The sequence below is a fragment of the Haliotis asinina genome, chromosome 13, assembly GCF_037392515.1.
Source record: "Haliotis asinina isolate JCU_RB_2024 chromosome 13, JCU_Hal_asi_v2, whole genome shotgun sequence".
NCBI lineage: Eukaryota > Metazoa > Mollusca > Gastropoda > Lepetellida > Haliotidae > Haliotis > Haliotis asinina.
The window spans coordinates 47197762-47214891 of NC_090292.1; the positions used below are offsets into that span (position 1 = coordinate 47197762).

Genomic DNA, 17130 nt, shown 5'->3' on the forward strand with positions numbered 1-17130 from the left:
CTATAATTCTCTTTTAGAAACTTAAAACATGTCTTACACTTTCAGTATCCTAAAGCTCTCCTTCTCCTTCTCACACACTTTCATACCTTCAGCTGTTGATGATCTCTAGTCCGTGTTTTATATTGTATTGTCAAAATAGTGATCTTAGTTTTAACTTTCCACACTAGTTTCAATTGTACCTAGGATGTTCTAGTTGTTGTACTGTACTGGTTTTCATAATGTATACATATTTCATTTCAGTATCAAACAGAGCGGTTTACTCCTTTTGACTGAATCAAACGCTTTTGCTAAATCTACAAATATGCAATACAATTTATCTCTCCCTTTACTAATAAATTTATGGATAACTGAATTTAGGATAAACCTGTGGTCACGGGTGGAATATTCCTCTCTAAACCCAGCTTGAGACTCAGAGATGAAACGTTGTGTCTCTGCCTACGATTGTATACATACATTCATAATGGAAAGAAATACTTTACTTACAGTGTCTGATATTGAGATACCTCGATAGTGCCCTGCATCAGACTTTAATAAAGGTACTATTAACGCTACCCTTCAGGAAGACGGAAAACATCCCGTATTAAGGACATGGTTAAATAATCTGCAGGCATACCATTATCCCCTAGTGCCTTACCGCATTTGATTTTTTTGAAAGCATAAATACGTTCAAGGTCATTTACATAGCTGGCAATTTCAATATCACTCTTATCAGAAAATTTACAATCGTTGATATTATGATTAGACAAGAATTCATAATATGTTCAGCAATGCTATTTTTTCATTATCGGGGTTTAAAAGATGTTGAAAATATTCATTTCATGTCTCGGGTGAAATAACTTGTGAGCAAGCACTCTCTCAACGTCTTTTGATTTTTATCGTTTGGCACGTCAGTAATGTCATTAAGTATGTCCTGCTTGAGTGTGTTGATTTCTGCAACACAAGGGGTAAAAAGTGTACTGTAAAAACAGTAAGGATATTTTAACACTGTTAGTTCTCATTTAATTATTGGATTTTCAAAGGAAATTGATTTTTGATTGCTATGTTCTGCTCAGTACACTGCTGGTGATTACTGGGGGCTAAATGTAAAGTTACCATCAGACAAACACTCAGTCAAAGTGTATACATCTCTGTGCAGAGTTAGTGTGAAAGTCATCACTTGAAGTCAGCACATCTTATAGCCTATGCGGAAACTACTCAGTTCGGTGAAACCGTCAACATTTACACGTCGTACATCAATGAACGGGAGACGCATCTGGTTGGACATCCACAGATCTCCATCAATATAGGTCTGAAAGATAAATTAATAAAGTCTTTGTGAATTGAATTCCCAGAGCCTGTGATGAATGTTTCTGGTTCAGGTTGATGTCAGTTATTGGTATCCCCTTACATGCGTCAGATTTCATTTTCAAGGCATTGCATACCTCGAAGGTAGACTCGTTGATGTGGATTTGAATGTTGTAGTTGCTGATATTCCTCACTGAAACACCATACAGTACTTCCTCTACACCAAACACACCAGCTTGCAGAGTGTTGAAGATGGCTTGAGTTGGGGTAGTGTTCCATCTCAAAGACAACAGATACACATAGTCCTCGGCCTTGCTCACGATCGAGACATGGTGGCTGTAATAACGACATGTATATTTATGCATGCTGATGCACTGGTAAAATAATAGCATGAATGTTAGATAATGGTACTGTGAAATGCTCTAGAGGTTGGGCGGTACCTGAAATAATCAAAACACAGCACAACAGTGGAAGGAAGCACAGCACAGCAACTGAAAGGAATACACCTCAGCACAGCACACCACAGCATTTGAAGGATGCAAAACACAACATGGCAAGGTACAGTCGTGGATAGAAGCACAGCACAGTACAGCACAAGACAACACAGCAAGGGAAAGAAGCACACCGCAGTAGTTAAAAAGTACCATTAAACTGAATTTTTACTTCACTCAGGCTGCAAAACTGCAGCATAAGAGGTACATGAATAGTGTTTAGAGTTGTACAAATTATATACAAACTGTATGATAGATACAATGTACATTGAGACAAGTTACATATATGTTATTGAAGTTATTTCTTAAAGAGAGCCAGAATTATTTTACAGAAAATTGAAAGTTTTCTTAAAGTTGCTAGCTTATTGGTGTTGAACAGGACATTCATTTTATATATATTTGAGACATATAAATTCATGATGAAATTCATCACCAATGTTATTCAGGTTACACAAAGTACACTTTCTATCATATGCTGGGATTCGTCGTCATCTACCTGCCTCGATTGGAAGTAAATGCTTGGAAGTTTGGAATTCCAGCAAGTTATCATAACGCAGAAAATTATGCATGGTTCAAATTTGAGGGATGGATCTTTGACAATGCTATAAATGGTTCCTTTGGGATAGGTTTCAATTGTTGAAATCCATGTTTGCTGATATATATGACTTAATTTACTTTTACAGTTTTAAGTCAAGACAAACTTTTAAACTTTGGGGATTTGCAGATGAACCTCAGTCCAAGATCGTCGAAAATGCTTTTTGGATACATTATCCATTTATGTTCACATTTGCCAAATATACAATCATTGAATATTAATGTATATATTAAGAAGCACACTTTTGACGATTTTCCGATTAAACGTTACCCCAAAAGCATACCATTTACAAGGGGGGAACTCGCCAAACAACATAAAGTTTCTTTTCCTGAGAGATACTAAATATTTGAGAACGCGTAGATGAACATTTTCAAAGCAAGATGTATTTTTGAAACCAGACCTCACATCCATATAAAAGAATAGGGGTGACCATGCAATCACACAGTTTCAAGTGATAAGCAAGGGAAAGTTTAATTTTTCTGTTTGGTTTAACACAAGAAAACATTGCTTTTGTTGCCTTTTCCACCTGTAAACGTTTGGTTTAAGTAAATGTGGTATTCTTTTATTGTGAAATGCAATGATAGATCTACATTCCTCAGGATTTTTATCTGCATTCTGGAAACGTCTTTCATATTCCTTTGGGGACCCACCGAAAATAAGGATTTTTTTATTTGGGTGTGTCAATTTTAAACTTCCATTTTTTTACAGTAATTATGAAAAAAATCTAACATATTTCGCAAATCACAAGGGCCTGAGGATATAATGACGGTATCGTCAGCATACAGCAATGCAGAAAATGTAATGAGCATACCTAAACGGTTGTGGAAATCACCGGGTTTAAGTTGTAAACCATAGCATGAGTCTGAGGCTAAAGCATCTTCAAGATCATTAAGAAATAACGAAGACAAAACTGGGGACACGACACGGTAGGGCACTGCAGTTGAAAGAAACACGGTACTGAGCAACACAGCAGTTGATCGAAGCTAAGCACAGCACAACACAACAAGTGAAAGAAGCACAACACAACACACAACACAACATGACAAAGTGCAACAGTTGAAAGAGACACAGTACAGAACAACACAGCATTTGAAAGAAGGACAGCGCAGGCAAGTGCAGAGGTTGAAAGAAACAACATAACATTGAAAAAACAAACAATCTGTGACACGTTTTTTGCAGTCTAAACGTCAACATGCTCAATACATGGCTGTAACAAACGTCATGTACATGTATGCATGCAGATGCATTCGTAAAATAGTGGCATACATGTTAGAAAATGACACCGTGGATGGTTACGGGTATTTACTCATATCCACAATTGTCTGTCAATAATTTGTTTGTCATTATTTTAAGATTACCGTGAATTCATGTGAGTTCATCGCTATTTTCATGCTACGTTCATTTTATGAAACGTTTTGGGGGTTTGTGTATGTTATTTAGCAGAATGTATGTCTGCAGCAAATATATTGCAAAAGTATTCTATCTGTGCAAACAAACCAGCTACAGTGTAAAAAACAAGTGATTGTACTAGCGCGTTCTATCTCCAGACACTTCCAGCTTCAATTTCATCCCTGCAGCAAGGTCAAAGTTCACGTCTTCTGAGTGTCCCGCGAATGGATACTGTTTGAAAAAAACAACAAAATGTGGTGTTAATTCTCACTGTATTAACAAGGTGAAACATAATACGATGAGTTTTTACGTATACTCTTTAAAACATGTAGGGGAACTCTACTTTCAATGTACGATTGTCGAAGTTGGGATATATATGGGATTGAATCAAAGTTGCTGCAAAAATTATGGATTTTTTGAGAATGCACAGATGACTGTCAGTGCGTTTTCCTCAATCGGTATTCTTTCTAACAGACCTCAAAGGTCAGGTTCCCCTACTCTTTTGGAAGAGTATATATTTTTTCCTTTGGAACTTTTTTAAAAAAAATAAATAAGAATGATTAGTAATCAGTCTTGCCATGTTTGTAATCATTCAAGATATTTGAAAAGATACTTTTATTTATCTTCTTTTTTTGATGAATTAGCTAGCTGTGTCCATACTGATTGTTCATGTGGTATTTTTGTGTCTGATGAAATTAAAGATATTATGTTATTGTTGTTTGCAGATGATATTGTTTTGTTTGATTACACAGCCGTCATCTTCAAAAACAGTTAAATGTTCTGGAGTGCTTCTCGAAGAAATGGGGTCTTGTAAATATAGATAAGACTGATATTATTGTATTTAGAAATGATGGCTCCCTTTTGAAAACTTTTACTTATTATAAATACATTGGATTGATGTTTTCATTAAGATTAAGTTGGTCTAAAGCATGCAAAAATCATGCCTCACAGGCTTATAAAGCAATCATGCCACTTTTAAAGTTATTCAGGCAAATAAATCTATTTCCTTTTCGTCAGCATGTTCAATATTTGAATGTAAAAATATCTTAGATACTCCTATATGGATCCGAAATTTGGGGAGTTAAGTACTTTGAAGTTATTGAAAAAAGTTCATTTAACTTATTTTCAGACGTTTCTGAGAATAGGGGAATTTGCTTCAAATAAAGCTGGCATAGGGGAAACAGGCCCTATGCATTGTTAGTTTCTAGCCAAGTAAGAGTTATCAACTATTATCAAAGTTACTTAAAATGGACATGTTTTCGTTATCCCTATCATTGTTACCGTATGTTCAAGAAGCTCGATGATATTGAAAAACAGTGTTGGGCTTCAGATGTTCGACACCTTCTTTTTCTATGTGGTTTTTCTCATGTTTGGATGTTCCAGAGTGTTGGTGATGATAATATGTTTTTGTCAATATTTAAACAAAGACATAAAGATGTATATGTTCAAGCTAGGCATGAATCTCTTTGTACTTCCACCTATCTCAGCCACTATAGTTCCATTAAATCAGTATTTCGGACTGAAATGTACATACATAATCTTCAGGACAAATCACTTGTAAGATCATTGTGTAAATTTAGAATATCATTGCACACTTTTGAAATTACGTCGTTCCGTCAGAGAAAATGTAATGAACATAGAGATGCTATTTCCACAAATTGTATTCAGGTGATTTGAAAGATGAGTTACACATATTATTTAAGTGTGGAAATTATGCACAGTTAAGGCTGAAATACCTTCCAGAATTAAAAAAGATATTACCTGTTGTAAGCAGTCAATGGTAAATATTTTAAGCTCACAAAATATACATAATTTGCAGTCTCTTGCTTTGTATTCAAAACATGTATTTAAAATCCACGAAAGCTGTTCCAAAGTATAGTAACAAGTGACTGTTTACGTGACAATCAACCGCATTTGTACTATAGACCATGTGGCCAGTATTACTAAATAAACTGTCTGTCTGTCATTCAAGATACTAGTGTATATCTATATACATCAGTGGATCAGTGGAGGGACTTCATTGTGATGTGAACGATATGCTTGTAGTTTGAACTGGGAATGATAATATCATTGAGTAGTCTGTGGGATTCAAGTTTGTCCCATTTCAAGCTACTACCCGAGCATCAGGATGGCAATTGATTTGTATTTTTGTGTTACGCAGCTGGTAATATTTATTTTACATCAGAACGTCGTGTGTTTTACTACTGGTTGAAATGAAGTCATATGTGCTTCAATTAAGGATTTTCTTCGATATTTGACTCACATATATTCAAACCGAATGAAAGGCAAGCGAATATTGTCTTCTTGATAATCCCTGTTCAACTATCAGAGACAAACAAAAATCATTTGTCTGGAAGCCTATGCTTTAAGGAAGTGCGTATTAATCTAAACTATGAAACATTTCTTGACAAACAGTGATCACAGAACGAAAGCAGTGCTAATTTTGTGTTCTCAGTAATCCTTGTGTTCTCAATAACCCTTGTTCAATATAAGTCAGTATGTACAGTAATCGGGCTAATTAATCAGGCAATGTACACAATGCCTGGAAATTTTAGACAATGTACACTATGACTGAATGATACCTGACTGGTTATTTCAATCATCGTATACATTGCCTGATTGTAAACATTGACTGAGACATCTACATTACAGATCATCTTCAACCTACCGTGTACTTTCTTGGTAGTCCTATGTAACATGACACACACTTGACCGGCACCACATCCCATGATGCTCCCGTATAACAGGAAGATGTGTTGTCGTCTGCGACAATGATGTTGGAGTGGCAGACATCTTTAGGGGCAGTGTTGACGACGTCAGTATCTGCATGCGCATTGTCAAGTCTAAAGTTGGCACAGGAAACTAGGAACAAATTAAAACCAATCATTATCATCACCACCCACCTCATCGCCGTGGAGTGGATTTAGAGGTTTCCTGTATATGTGGGCAGATGGGCGAGGACAAATTTATTCCAAATATAACTGAAAAAGGGATCTATCTTCTGGATTAGTTACATGTAACAGCGGTGAACATTAGAACCATAAGTGCGCCACAGGTTACTTCTCAAAGAACACATACACAAACACACTCACACACACACACACACACACACACACACACACACACACACACACACAAGCAAGCCAAAAAAAAGGAAGAAAACAAAACAAAAAAAAAACCTTGATGCAGATTATTCGAAGTTTAAGAAATTATTTGTCACAACGTGCATCGGGAAATTCTGTACCAGCTTGAGCTAAAGTCTGTGACTGTAGGACACATCAATGGTGCTCTACATGCATTGCCTTAAGCCACAATGGACGAGGGGAGAATGAAAAGACTAACACCCCATCGGCTGTTAACAAGGACGGGCATCTGGACATGAGGTGGCAAGGCACGTAAGCGTGTCTAGACAGACCATCTCAAACCTCCGGACCCAGTGTAATACCACCACCGTCGCCCACGACATCTTCGTGCAAACAACAAGCCCGTATCATCCGAGATATGCTTGACTGTGTCCTTTCATCACAAGGGATGCAGAACGGAGGATCCCAACCTTTCAAAAGGTATTCATGAGTATATCTCGTATGGTCAATACGACATCGCCGCAAAATGACCTCCTTAAATCTGGACTGACAACCCAAGTGGGTATAACCAATATAAGGTTTTATTGCATTTAATTTATTTACACCCACTATGGTGTCCCACCTCTTTCGCATCAGATCTCGGATATACGATCTAATTGCAGCTTTATAATCAGAGTATGGAATAAGAAATGGAGTCACGGAGTTGTTGAGTGCTGCCTTAGCAGCAAGATCGGCCATTGTGTCGCCAGAAATGCCTACATGGCTTGATAACCAGCAAAAGACGATGTCGTATTGGCCAGTAGCAAGATTATTATATAATTCAATTATTTCTATTAAAAGTGGATGTTTACATGACAGGTTTTTAATTGCCTGGAGGCAAGGAAGAGAATCGGAATAGATAATATACTGTTTATGTATATTATGTCTTTCAATATATTTAAGAGCCGTTAATATAGCGTTTGCTTCCGCTGTGAAAAAGAACTATTATCTGGTAATCTGAAAGATACTGTTCTGGATCCAATGACAGTGGCACAAGCCACTGCGCCACCATCCTTGGACCCATCTGTAAATAAAGATTTGTATGTATTAAAGATACTTTCTAATTGATTATATTCTTGTTTATATTGTAATTCATTTGTTTCTGATTTTTTAAACCTCGTCATTGTTAGGTCAACTTAGGGTCTAACTAACTGCCAAGGAGGAGACGAAAGTAGACGAGAGGGAGATATATTGGCTAGCTCAGTGCCGCAAGCAGACAGAAAAGGTTTCACTCTAAGTCCCAGAAGCAGAACAAGAGAAGACAGTTTATTGTATAGATCCTTATAAAGAGGATTAAAAATACAGATAAATGCGGGATTGGCCTCATTAGAATGTATCGGCCTCGACGTAAAGACTGTCAATAGGAGAAGTTCTAAATAACCTAAGACATAGTCTTAGACCTTGATGGTGGATAGAATCAAGTATTTTGAGGATGCTTTTACAGGCTCCACCATAAACGATGAAGCCGTAATCAAGTCTCAAACGGATGAGAGATCTGTATAAATGGAGTAGGGTAGTTTGGTCTCCTCCCCACTTTGAATTGGAAACAAGTGTTAACAAATCAAGTGCCTTCAGACATCTAGTTTTAAGGAATTTAATGTTAGATGTGAGTCGAAAATAAGACCCAAGAACTTGGCCTCTTTTACTACTTTGATGGGGGTGCCATTTAAAAATATTTCTGGATCTTTTTGCGGTTTATACTTTCTGCAGAAATGCAAACAGTTTGTTTTTGTTTTAGAAAATTTAAACCCGTTTTCAAGGGACCATTTTTCAATTTTATTGAGAAAAAATTGTAATTGCCTCTCCATTGTATGCATATTTCTACATCTACAAGAAACATTAAAATCATCCACAAATAGTGATCCGTCTACTGAATCACTTAAGAGCTTAGAAGGACTATTGATTTTAATACTGAATAAAGTCACAGACAAAATACTGCCTTGTGGAACACCCTGATCTTGATGAATGTATTCTGAGAGGGTTCATCCCACACGTACTTGAAACTATCTGTCATTTAAAAAATTAGATATAAACTGAGGCAAGCGACCTCTCAACCCAAAAGAATGTAAATCTTTTAAAATGCCATGCGTCCAAGTAGTATCATATGCTTTTTCGAGATCAAGAAAGATTTATACTGCATGTTGTTATTTAATGAAAGAATTTTAAAGAAATGATGAACAGTTGTCAGTTGTGCTTCCCAGTTATCAGATTGTTGGTTTCCCAAAACCAGACTAAGCGATTATTTACCATTCGCTGCATGGTTTAGCAAACGCAGCTAGTTAAGGAAATAGGTCGGTGATTTGATGGATCTGTATGATCCCTCCCAGGCTTTGGAATAGGAACAACTATGGCTTTCCGCCATGAAGGGGGAAAATGTTGTGTTATCCAAATTTGGTAAAAAATGCCAAGTAACGTTTCGAGACATGATTCAGGCAAGTGTTTTAAGAGTTGGTATTGGATATCATCAGATCCTGTTGCAGTATCGTGAGACTGTGACAACGCAGTATGGAGTTCATGTAATGAAAATACCTCATTATAATCTTCACCATTATCAGATTTAAAATTCACTGGCTTCTTCTCTTGGTGTGTTTGATAAGTCTGGAATTTGTTATGACAGTTTGAGGAGGACGAATGTTTAACCAAAGTTTCACCCAACTTGTTTGCAATATCAGATTTTTCAGTTAGTATGTTATTATCATTTTTTGAGATGCTGAATACTACTGGATTTAGAACCCTTACCTTATTTGTTTTGATCATATTCCATACTCTCGACATAGGAGTACTGGAATTTATTTTGGAAACGAAATCTTTCCAAGTAATGTGCTTAAACGTTCGTCGAGCTTTAATGTAACTGATTTTTACATTATTTAAGTTATGTACAGTGGGATGAAGGCGAAAATATTTCTCTGTTTTTTTCCTCTTTTTCCTAGCCTGTTTGCATTCATCATTAAACCATGGTTTTACGGATGTGCGGATTTACAGAGGACTTAGGAATAGTTTCATCAGCTGTATGTTTTAGTTTGTCCGAGAACATTTTAATTGGATCAGGTACATCCATGAAAAGGTCTGATTTAAGCTCCTTAAGCCAGGTGGCCTGAAATAATGGCCAACTGGCCTTTGAAAAATTCCATCTTGTTATAGGCGGATCATCGGAAGGTATAATTGCTGTAAGTACTGTTGGAAAATGGTCACTACCACAAAGATCATTATGGACTGACCATTCAAATTCAGTATAGCCGTTTGCATCATTGAGTGACATGACTAAGGGAGAATATGTTCCCGTTGCAGGATGTAAGTATGTGTCAGAGCCATCATTGAATATACATAAATTATTATCAGATATAAATTCTTCAAGACCTTTCCCTTTACTGTTGGTATCAGGACTTCCCCATAATGGGTTATGTCCGTTGAGATCACCCATTATGATACAGGGTTTTTGTAATTGGTCATACACATTTTGAAGATCATTCTGATGGAGAATGGAAGAAGGGGAGATATACAAGGAACAAAGAGTAAGGGTTATATGTAAAGTAAGACGGAACAGCAACAGCCTGAAGATTGGTTTTAAGAGGAACAGGGCTATGAATAATACCATGTCCCACCAATATGGAAGATCCACCAGTGGCATTGTCACCAGGGGGTGACAAAGAATGATAAGAATGGTATTTACGCAATTCGAACTTATCATTTTGTTTCAAATAGGTTTCTTGAAAACAAAATGTTGATGGTGCTAGTAATTGCATTTCATTAAAATTAGTCCTAAGTCCTCTGCAGTTCCAGATTAAGGAAAACTAAATGCTGATGGTTTAAAATCCTGTGCTAATAACTGTACTTCATTAAAATTTGTCCTAAGTCCTCTGCAATTCCATTGGATTAAGGAGTTATTGTTCATTTAATAGCAGGTGGTAGTACTGGGACCGACTTTTCCCCTTCCGAGGCGAACTGCTTCTATTTCGCGCATGGGGATGACGAGTCTTCCAAGAGTTGAAATTTATCATAGGTTTGTACAGGGTCACGTGATCCCTTCTGTACGCAATGAGATTTTTGTTTATAATCTACTTTATGATAAGGATTTATCACTGCAGGAGATACTGTTTGTGAGTCAGTCTGGCAAGCTGATGTTGCATGATTCTTATCAACAGCAGAATTTGATGTACTTAAAGTATGTTTGTCAGCTTTAACCCAGGTGATATCTGTCTGACATGAAACAGACTGAACAGATTTAGCATGAGGGCGAGCAACAACAGCAGAGTATGTTATACTTGATGACTGAGGCGAGGCTGCATTTACTAAACGTTTTTCCTCATGATAGGTGACATTATTTTGAGTTTTGATTTTGATAATTTCTTATTCCAAATTTCACATGACTTTGATGAAGACATATGGTCTCCAAGACAATTGACACATTTTGGAGAAGACAAACAGGCGGAACCTTCATGATCTTCTTCACCAAATCTGTAGCATGTGGCACCCGTGGCGAGCCACCTCCTCGTGGTGAGTGCTGGGTAACGCCAAGAGCTCGCCGACACCCCCGTTACGGACCCGGGGGGATATTTGGTCCACCAACCCGTTTGCCGTGGGTTGCGGCCCGGTGTCGGCGGAGGAGGGGATCCTGGTGGTTGAGGGCAATAGGGACCTGTAACCGTGTTCCTGTTGCTCAATACACCACTTTGGCCCTGACTTCGCCTAGACGGGTGGTCGAATGGGCCCGGTTCGACCAATCGGCTGGTCACGCCAAGCCCTGTGCATGGACTATGTATGTGTCATTGCACAAATATTATTTTGAATTGTTCGAATTTTCTTGGCACTACTATTGATCTCTAACTTTTTGGATTGTGAAATATGATAATATAAATTTTGCCTAGAGTCTTATGCCCGAAGGCGGTGGCTCATGGGCCAATCTGGTAGATCAATTATTTATAATTCTTCTGCTGGAGTATATCATCTGAGTATCCTTGCTGCTGCAAGTCGGTGGCCCACTTGTTTTTAGCATTGTCCTTGTGATACTCCGTGGTGGGTGGGGAGCTCAGATGATGAACCATATTAAAGTAACTATGGCTTACACAACCCCCATTAAAAGAAACAAGCGTCAACTTGACAATGATGATGATGAACTGCGACCGTCTATTCCGTCCTTTGAATACTGGCCACGATTTCTAGTGATCGAGACTCTTGACAAATCACCTTTCAAATTAAACCCATTTGCGGTATCTAAAGGTATACATGGCATCGCAGGTGAGGTACGAAATGTCAGACGACTGCGTTCAGGTTCCCTACTTGTAGAATGTAGCAGGAAACAGCAATCAACCAACCTGTTGTCAACTGAGCTCTTTGTTGGAGTCCAGGTTTCAGTTACTCCACACAAGACTCTGAACACAAGCAAAGGCATTGTTAGAGACCGAGATCAATTGTTTGCAGATATGACTGACATCGTATCAGAAATGAAAGATCAAGGGGTGACTTTTGTTAAAAGATTTACAACTCGGATAAACTCAGAAACAAAACCTACTAACACATATCTCTTCCACTTCTCCAAGTATTCCAAAATCAGTAAGAGCAGGATATTGTAATATCAGTGTTGACACTTACATCCCCAACCCGCTTAGGTGTTTTAAGTGTCAGAAATATGGACACGGTGTAAATACTTGTACATTGTCTGTTGTGTGTGCTCACTGTGGTGAGAAAACACGCACAACAGAAGATTGTGACAGTGATTTCAAAAAAATGCACCAACTGCTCAGGCGATCATTCGTCATTTTCTAAACAGTGCCCAATTTGGAAAGAGCAAATGGAGATAAACAGAATAAAGTTTACTCAAAATATCTCCTTTTCTGAGGCAAAAAAAATGGTAAAGAGAACAAAACAAATATGGGTCTCTTGAAGACATGGACGTTTCTGAAAATGTCCATTCTAGGGCACATAGCTTGTCGCCCTCCAAAAGAGTGCGGGGTAGATCCCCAATAAATCTCCCCAAAAGATAGTTTATTCCAATAATATTGTACAGTGGAATTGCAGAGGACTGAGGACTAATTTACATGAATTACAGCTATTAGTCCAAGATTTTACACCTTCAGGGTTATGTCTCCAAGAGACATATTTAAAACAAACAGATACGTTTGACCTTCGTCATTTTAATGCATATCATTGTTTTTCACCTCTGGGTGATAGGGCCACTGGCGGATCATCCATTCTAGTCAGACAAAACGTTATTCAAAGCCCTGTTTCACTTAATACTAACATGCAGGCTGTTGCAGTGAGAATTACGTTACATGTGGCGTTTACGTTATGCTCTCTTTATATTTCACCGTCTTTGATGTTTGCCAAAACTGATCTTCAAGCTCTATATGATCAGCTCCCGAAGCCCTGTATTACAATGGGAGATTTAAATGGGCACAACCCACTCTGGGGTAGTGTAAATATAAACACTAAAAGTAAATTGTTGGAGGACTTTTGTTCTGACAATGATTTGTGTATTTATAATGATGGCTCCAGCACATATTTACACCCTGGGACAGGGACTTATTCTGCTCTCGACTTGTCACTTACAAATTCCGAACTACTAAATGAATTCGAATGGTCAGTCCACGATGACCTCTGTGGAAGTGACCATTTTCCTACTATACCAAAAGCTGTAACTCCATCTGATGTTCCTCCATCATCAAGACGGAATTTTAAAAAGGCTAACTGGGCTTTATATGAAACACTGTGTGCTGAAAAACTTCAACCCGAACGTTTTATTGACGTTCCTGATGCTATCAAATGTTTTTCTGATGAACTGAATTCCATAGCTGATGAGTGTATACCAAAGTCCTCTGCAGGTCCACATATTCGAAAACCATGGTTCAGCGATGAATGCAACAAGCTAGGAAGGCAAGGAAAAAAGCAGAACATTATTTCCGTCGCCATCCTATGGTGCATAATTTAAATAAATTTAAAATTTTAAATGCTAAAGCACGTCGTACTTTTAAACAGAATAAACGCCAATCTTGGCAAAATTATGTATCCAAAATAAATTCACGGACACCCATGTCCAAGGTATGGAACATGGTCCAGAAAATTAATGGTAAGGGTACTAAATCTATTGTCCATCATATTAAACATGGAGATCAGTTACTTACAGATAAATCAGATATTGCGAATAAACCGGGTGAAACCCTCGCTAAACACTCTTCCTCTTCTAATTATGTACCTAAATTCCAGCAGTATCAAAAACAACAAGAAAAGAAAACAATTAATTTCAATTCTGATAATAGGGAAGATTATAATGAAACATTTTTTATTCATGAACTCCATACTGCTCTTGATCAAACTCATGACACTGCTGATAACATACATTATCAACTCCTGAAGCATTTACCAGAATCCTGTTTAGAGACGCTCTTATCAATATTTGATGATATTTGGACATCCGGGAAATTTCCTTCTTCATGGCGTGATGCTACAGTGGTACCAATACCTAAACCTGGACGTGATCATACGGATCCATCCAGTTATCGTCCGATTTCATTAACTAGCTGTGTTTGCAAGACCATGGAACGCATGATAAATAATCGACTTGTTTGGTACTTGGAAACAAATAACCTTATCACAGATATACAATGTGGTTTCCGTAAAAACAGAAGTACTGTCGATCACTTAGTGCGTTTAGAATCATTTGTGAAAACCGCGCTGATTAATAAGCAGCATGCTGTGTCTATCTTCTTTGATCTTGAGAAGGCATATGACAGAACCTGGAGGTATGGCATTCTGAGAGATCTACATGATTTCGGTTTGCGTGGTCGTTTGCCTCAATTCATAGGCAAATTTTTAAATAACAGACAATTTCAAGTCCGCGTAGGTTCTACCCTGTCGGATCATTACAATCAGGATCAGGGTGTTCCACAAGGCAGTATTTTGTCAGTCACACTTTTTAGTATAAAGATAAACAGTTTATCTAAAGTTTTAAACGATTCCATTGATGGATCCTTATTTGTGGATGATTTTAATATTTCTTGTCGTGGTAAAAATATGCATACCATAGAGCGGCAGTTGCAGTTATGTTTAAACAAAATATATAAATGGTGTCTTAAAAACGGCTTTAAATTTTCTAAATCGAAAACTAATTGCATACATTTTTGTCGTAAGTACAAACCACATAAAGACCCTGAACTATCTCTAGATGGCACTCCCATTAAAGTTGTCAAGGAAGCCAAGTTCTTGGGATTAATTTTTGCCTCACACCTTACGTTTCTGCCTCATATTAAATCTCTGAAAACTAAATGTCTGAAAGCACTTGATTTGTTGAAAGTGGTATCATATTCTAAATGGGGAGGTGATCAAGCTACCCTCCTCCATTTATATCGATCACTTGTCCGTTCTAAACTTGATTAGGGATCCATCGTATATGGTGGAGCCTGCAACAGCAACTTAAAATTATTAGATTCTGTTCATCATCAAGGTCTAAGACTTTGTCTTGGGTCCTTTAGAACCTCTCCTGTGGACAGTCTATATGTTGAAGCCGACGAACCATCTCTTACACAACGTCGTATAAAATTATCTTTACAATATATCACAAAGCTATACTCTAACGAATCTAACCCTGCATATAACTGTGTTTTCAATCCTCTCTACGAGGACTTGTACAACAAAAAGTCTTCTCTTGTTCCACCTCTCGGGCTCAGAATTAAACCCTTTCTTTCTTCGGCCGGCATCGAGCTGGAAAACATAGCTCCTTCCCGTCTTCTTTCTTCTCCTCCTTGGCAGTTGGTTAGGCTACAAGTTGACCTAACATTAACGACTTTTAAAAAAATCAGAAACGAATGAATTACAGTATAAACAAGAATATAATCAACTGAAACATAAATATAGCAATTATAAATCCTTATTTACAGATTGGTCCAAGGACGGTGGCTCAATGGCTTGTGCCACTGTCATTGGATCCAGAACAATATCTTCTCGATTACCAGATAACAGTTCTATTTTTACAGCTGAAGCTAACTTGTAAACATCCACTTTTAATAGAAATTATTGAATTGTATAATAATCTTGCCACTGGCCAATACGACATCGTCTTTTGTTGGTTACCCAGCCACGTAGGTATTTCCGGTAACGCAATGGCCGATCTTGCTGCCAAGGCAGCACTCAACAAATCTGTGACACCACTTCTTATTCCATACTCTGATTATAAAGCTAGCATTAGAACTTACATCCGTGATCTGATGCAGAAGAAGTGGGACACCCAAGTAGGTATAAATAAATTACATGAAATAAAACCGTATATTGGTTACACTTACTTGGGTTGTCAGTCCAGGTTTGAAGAGGTTATTTTAAGACGATGTCGTATTGGCCATACTAGATATACTCATGTGCACCTTTTGAAAGGTGAGGATCCTCCGTTTTGTATCCCTTGTGATGAGAGAACCACGGTGAAGCATATCCTGCTTGACTGTGTTGAATTCTCCATCACAAGGGATAAGTATTTTACAGTTAAAACAATGAAGGATCTTTCTACTAGCGTTAGTTCATATTTAATTATTGGTTTTTTAAAAGAGATTGATTTTTGGTGGAATTTTGAATGTTATGTTGTGTAAATAGATGTATTTTAATTATTGGAAGTTTGGATTAGTAACTTGAATTGTTGGTGACTGTACCCTCGAAGGGGGTTGAAGTATTGTAAAAATATTGTCCTCCTGAGAGGGTACGTAAGTCCAAAAGCATTTACAGTAAATTTAAACTTTCCACTGTTCTTAATCGTAGTATGTGTGTATTTTTAATTTTTGGCTAGATGTGACTAAATTGCTGACAGCTGAGGGGATGATGTAAATCCAACTAGGGTCCATGCAGGCAGCAAAGGTACTGTAAGTCCCCATGGCCCCTAGTATGGTGATCTACCTTCAGTTGTTGGCAATCTATAGCCTGATTTTATGTTGTATTGTCCGAATAGTGATATTAGTTTTAACATTCCACACTAGTTTTAATCCCAGTTGTGATATTCTAGTTGTTTTACTGTCCGTCGTTGACAGGTTTTTATAGTATCCATATATTTCATTTCAGTATTTAACGTTCTCGTCACGATATGGCTGAGATATTGCCGATGTGACGTTAAATATTAACTCACTCACTCACTCACTGTAACATGTTGCACGATTCCTGCAAGATTGGGCACTGTGACCAAACTTTTGACACTTGTAACAACGAAGTGGATTTGGAATATTTTGCTCCACTTCGATATTACAATATCCAGCTTTGATATACTTTGGCTGTTTCGGTT

At 37.6% G+C, this 17130-nt stretch overlaps 1 protein-coding gene across 1 annotated transcript in view; it reads right to left on the reverse strand.

Annotated features, from left to right (window-relative positions):
* Positions 1-1162: 1162 nt before the first annotated feature.
* Positions 1163-17130, reverse strand: part of LOC137259602 (uncharacterized) — a 38685-nt gene continuing 22717 nt past the window's right edge. Inside the window, exons 5-8 of the mRNA XM_067797219.1 lie at positions 6428-6621; positions 3899-3990; positions 1422-1620; positions 1163-1288 (exon numbers count right to left, since the gene is read on the reverse strand). Coding sequence (XP_067653320.1) covers positions 1163-1288; positions 1422-1620; positions 3899-3990; positions 6428-6621 — 611 coding nt within the window. The remainder of the gene's footprint in view (positions 1289-1421; positions 1621-3898; positions 3991-6427; positions 6622-17130) is intronic.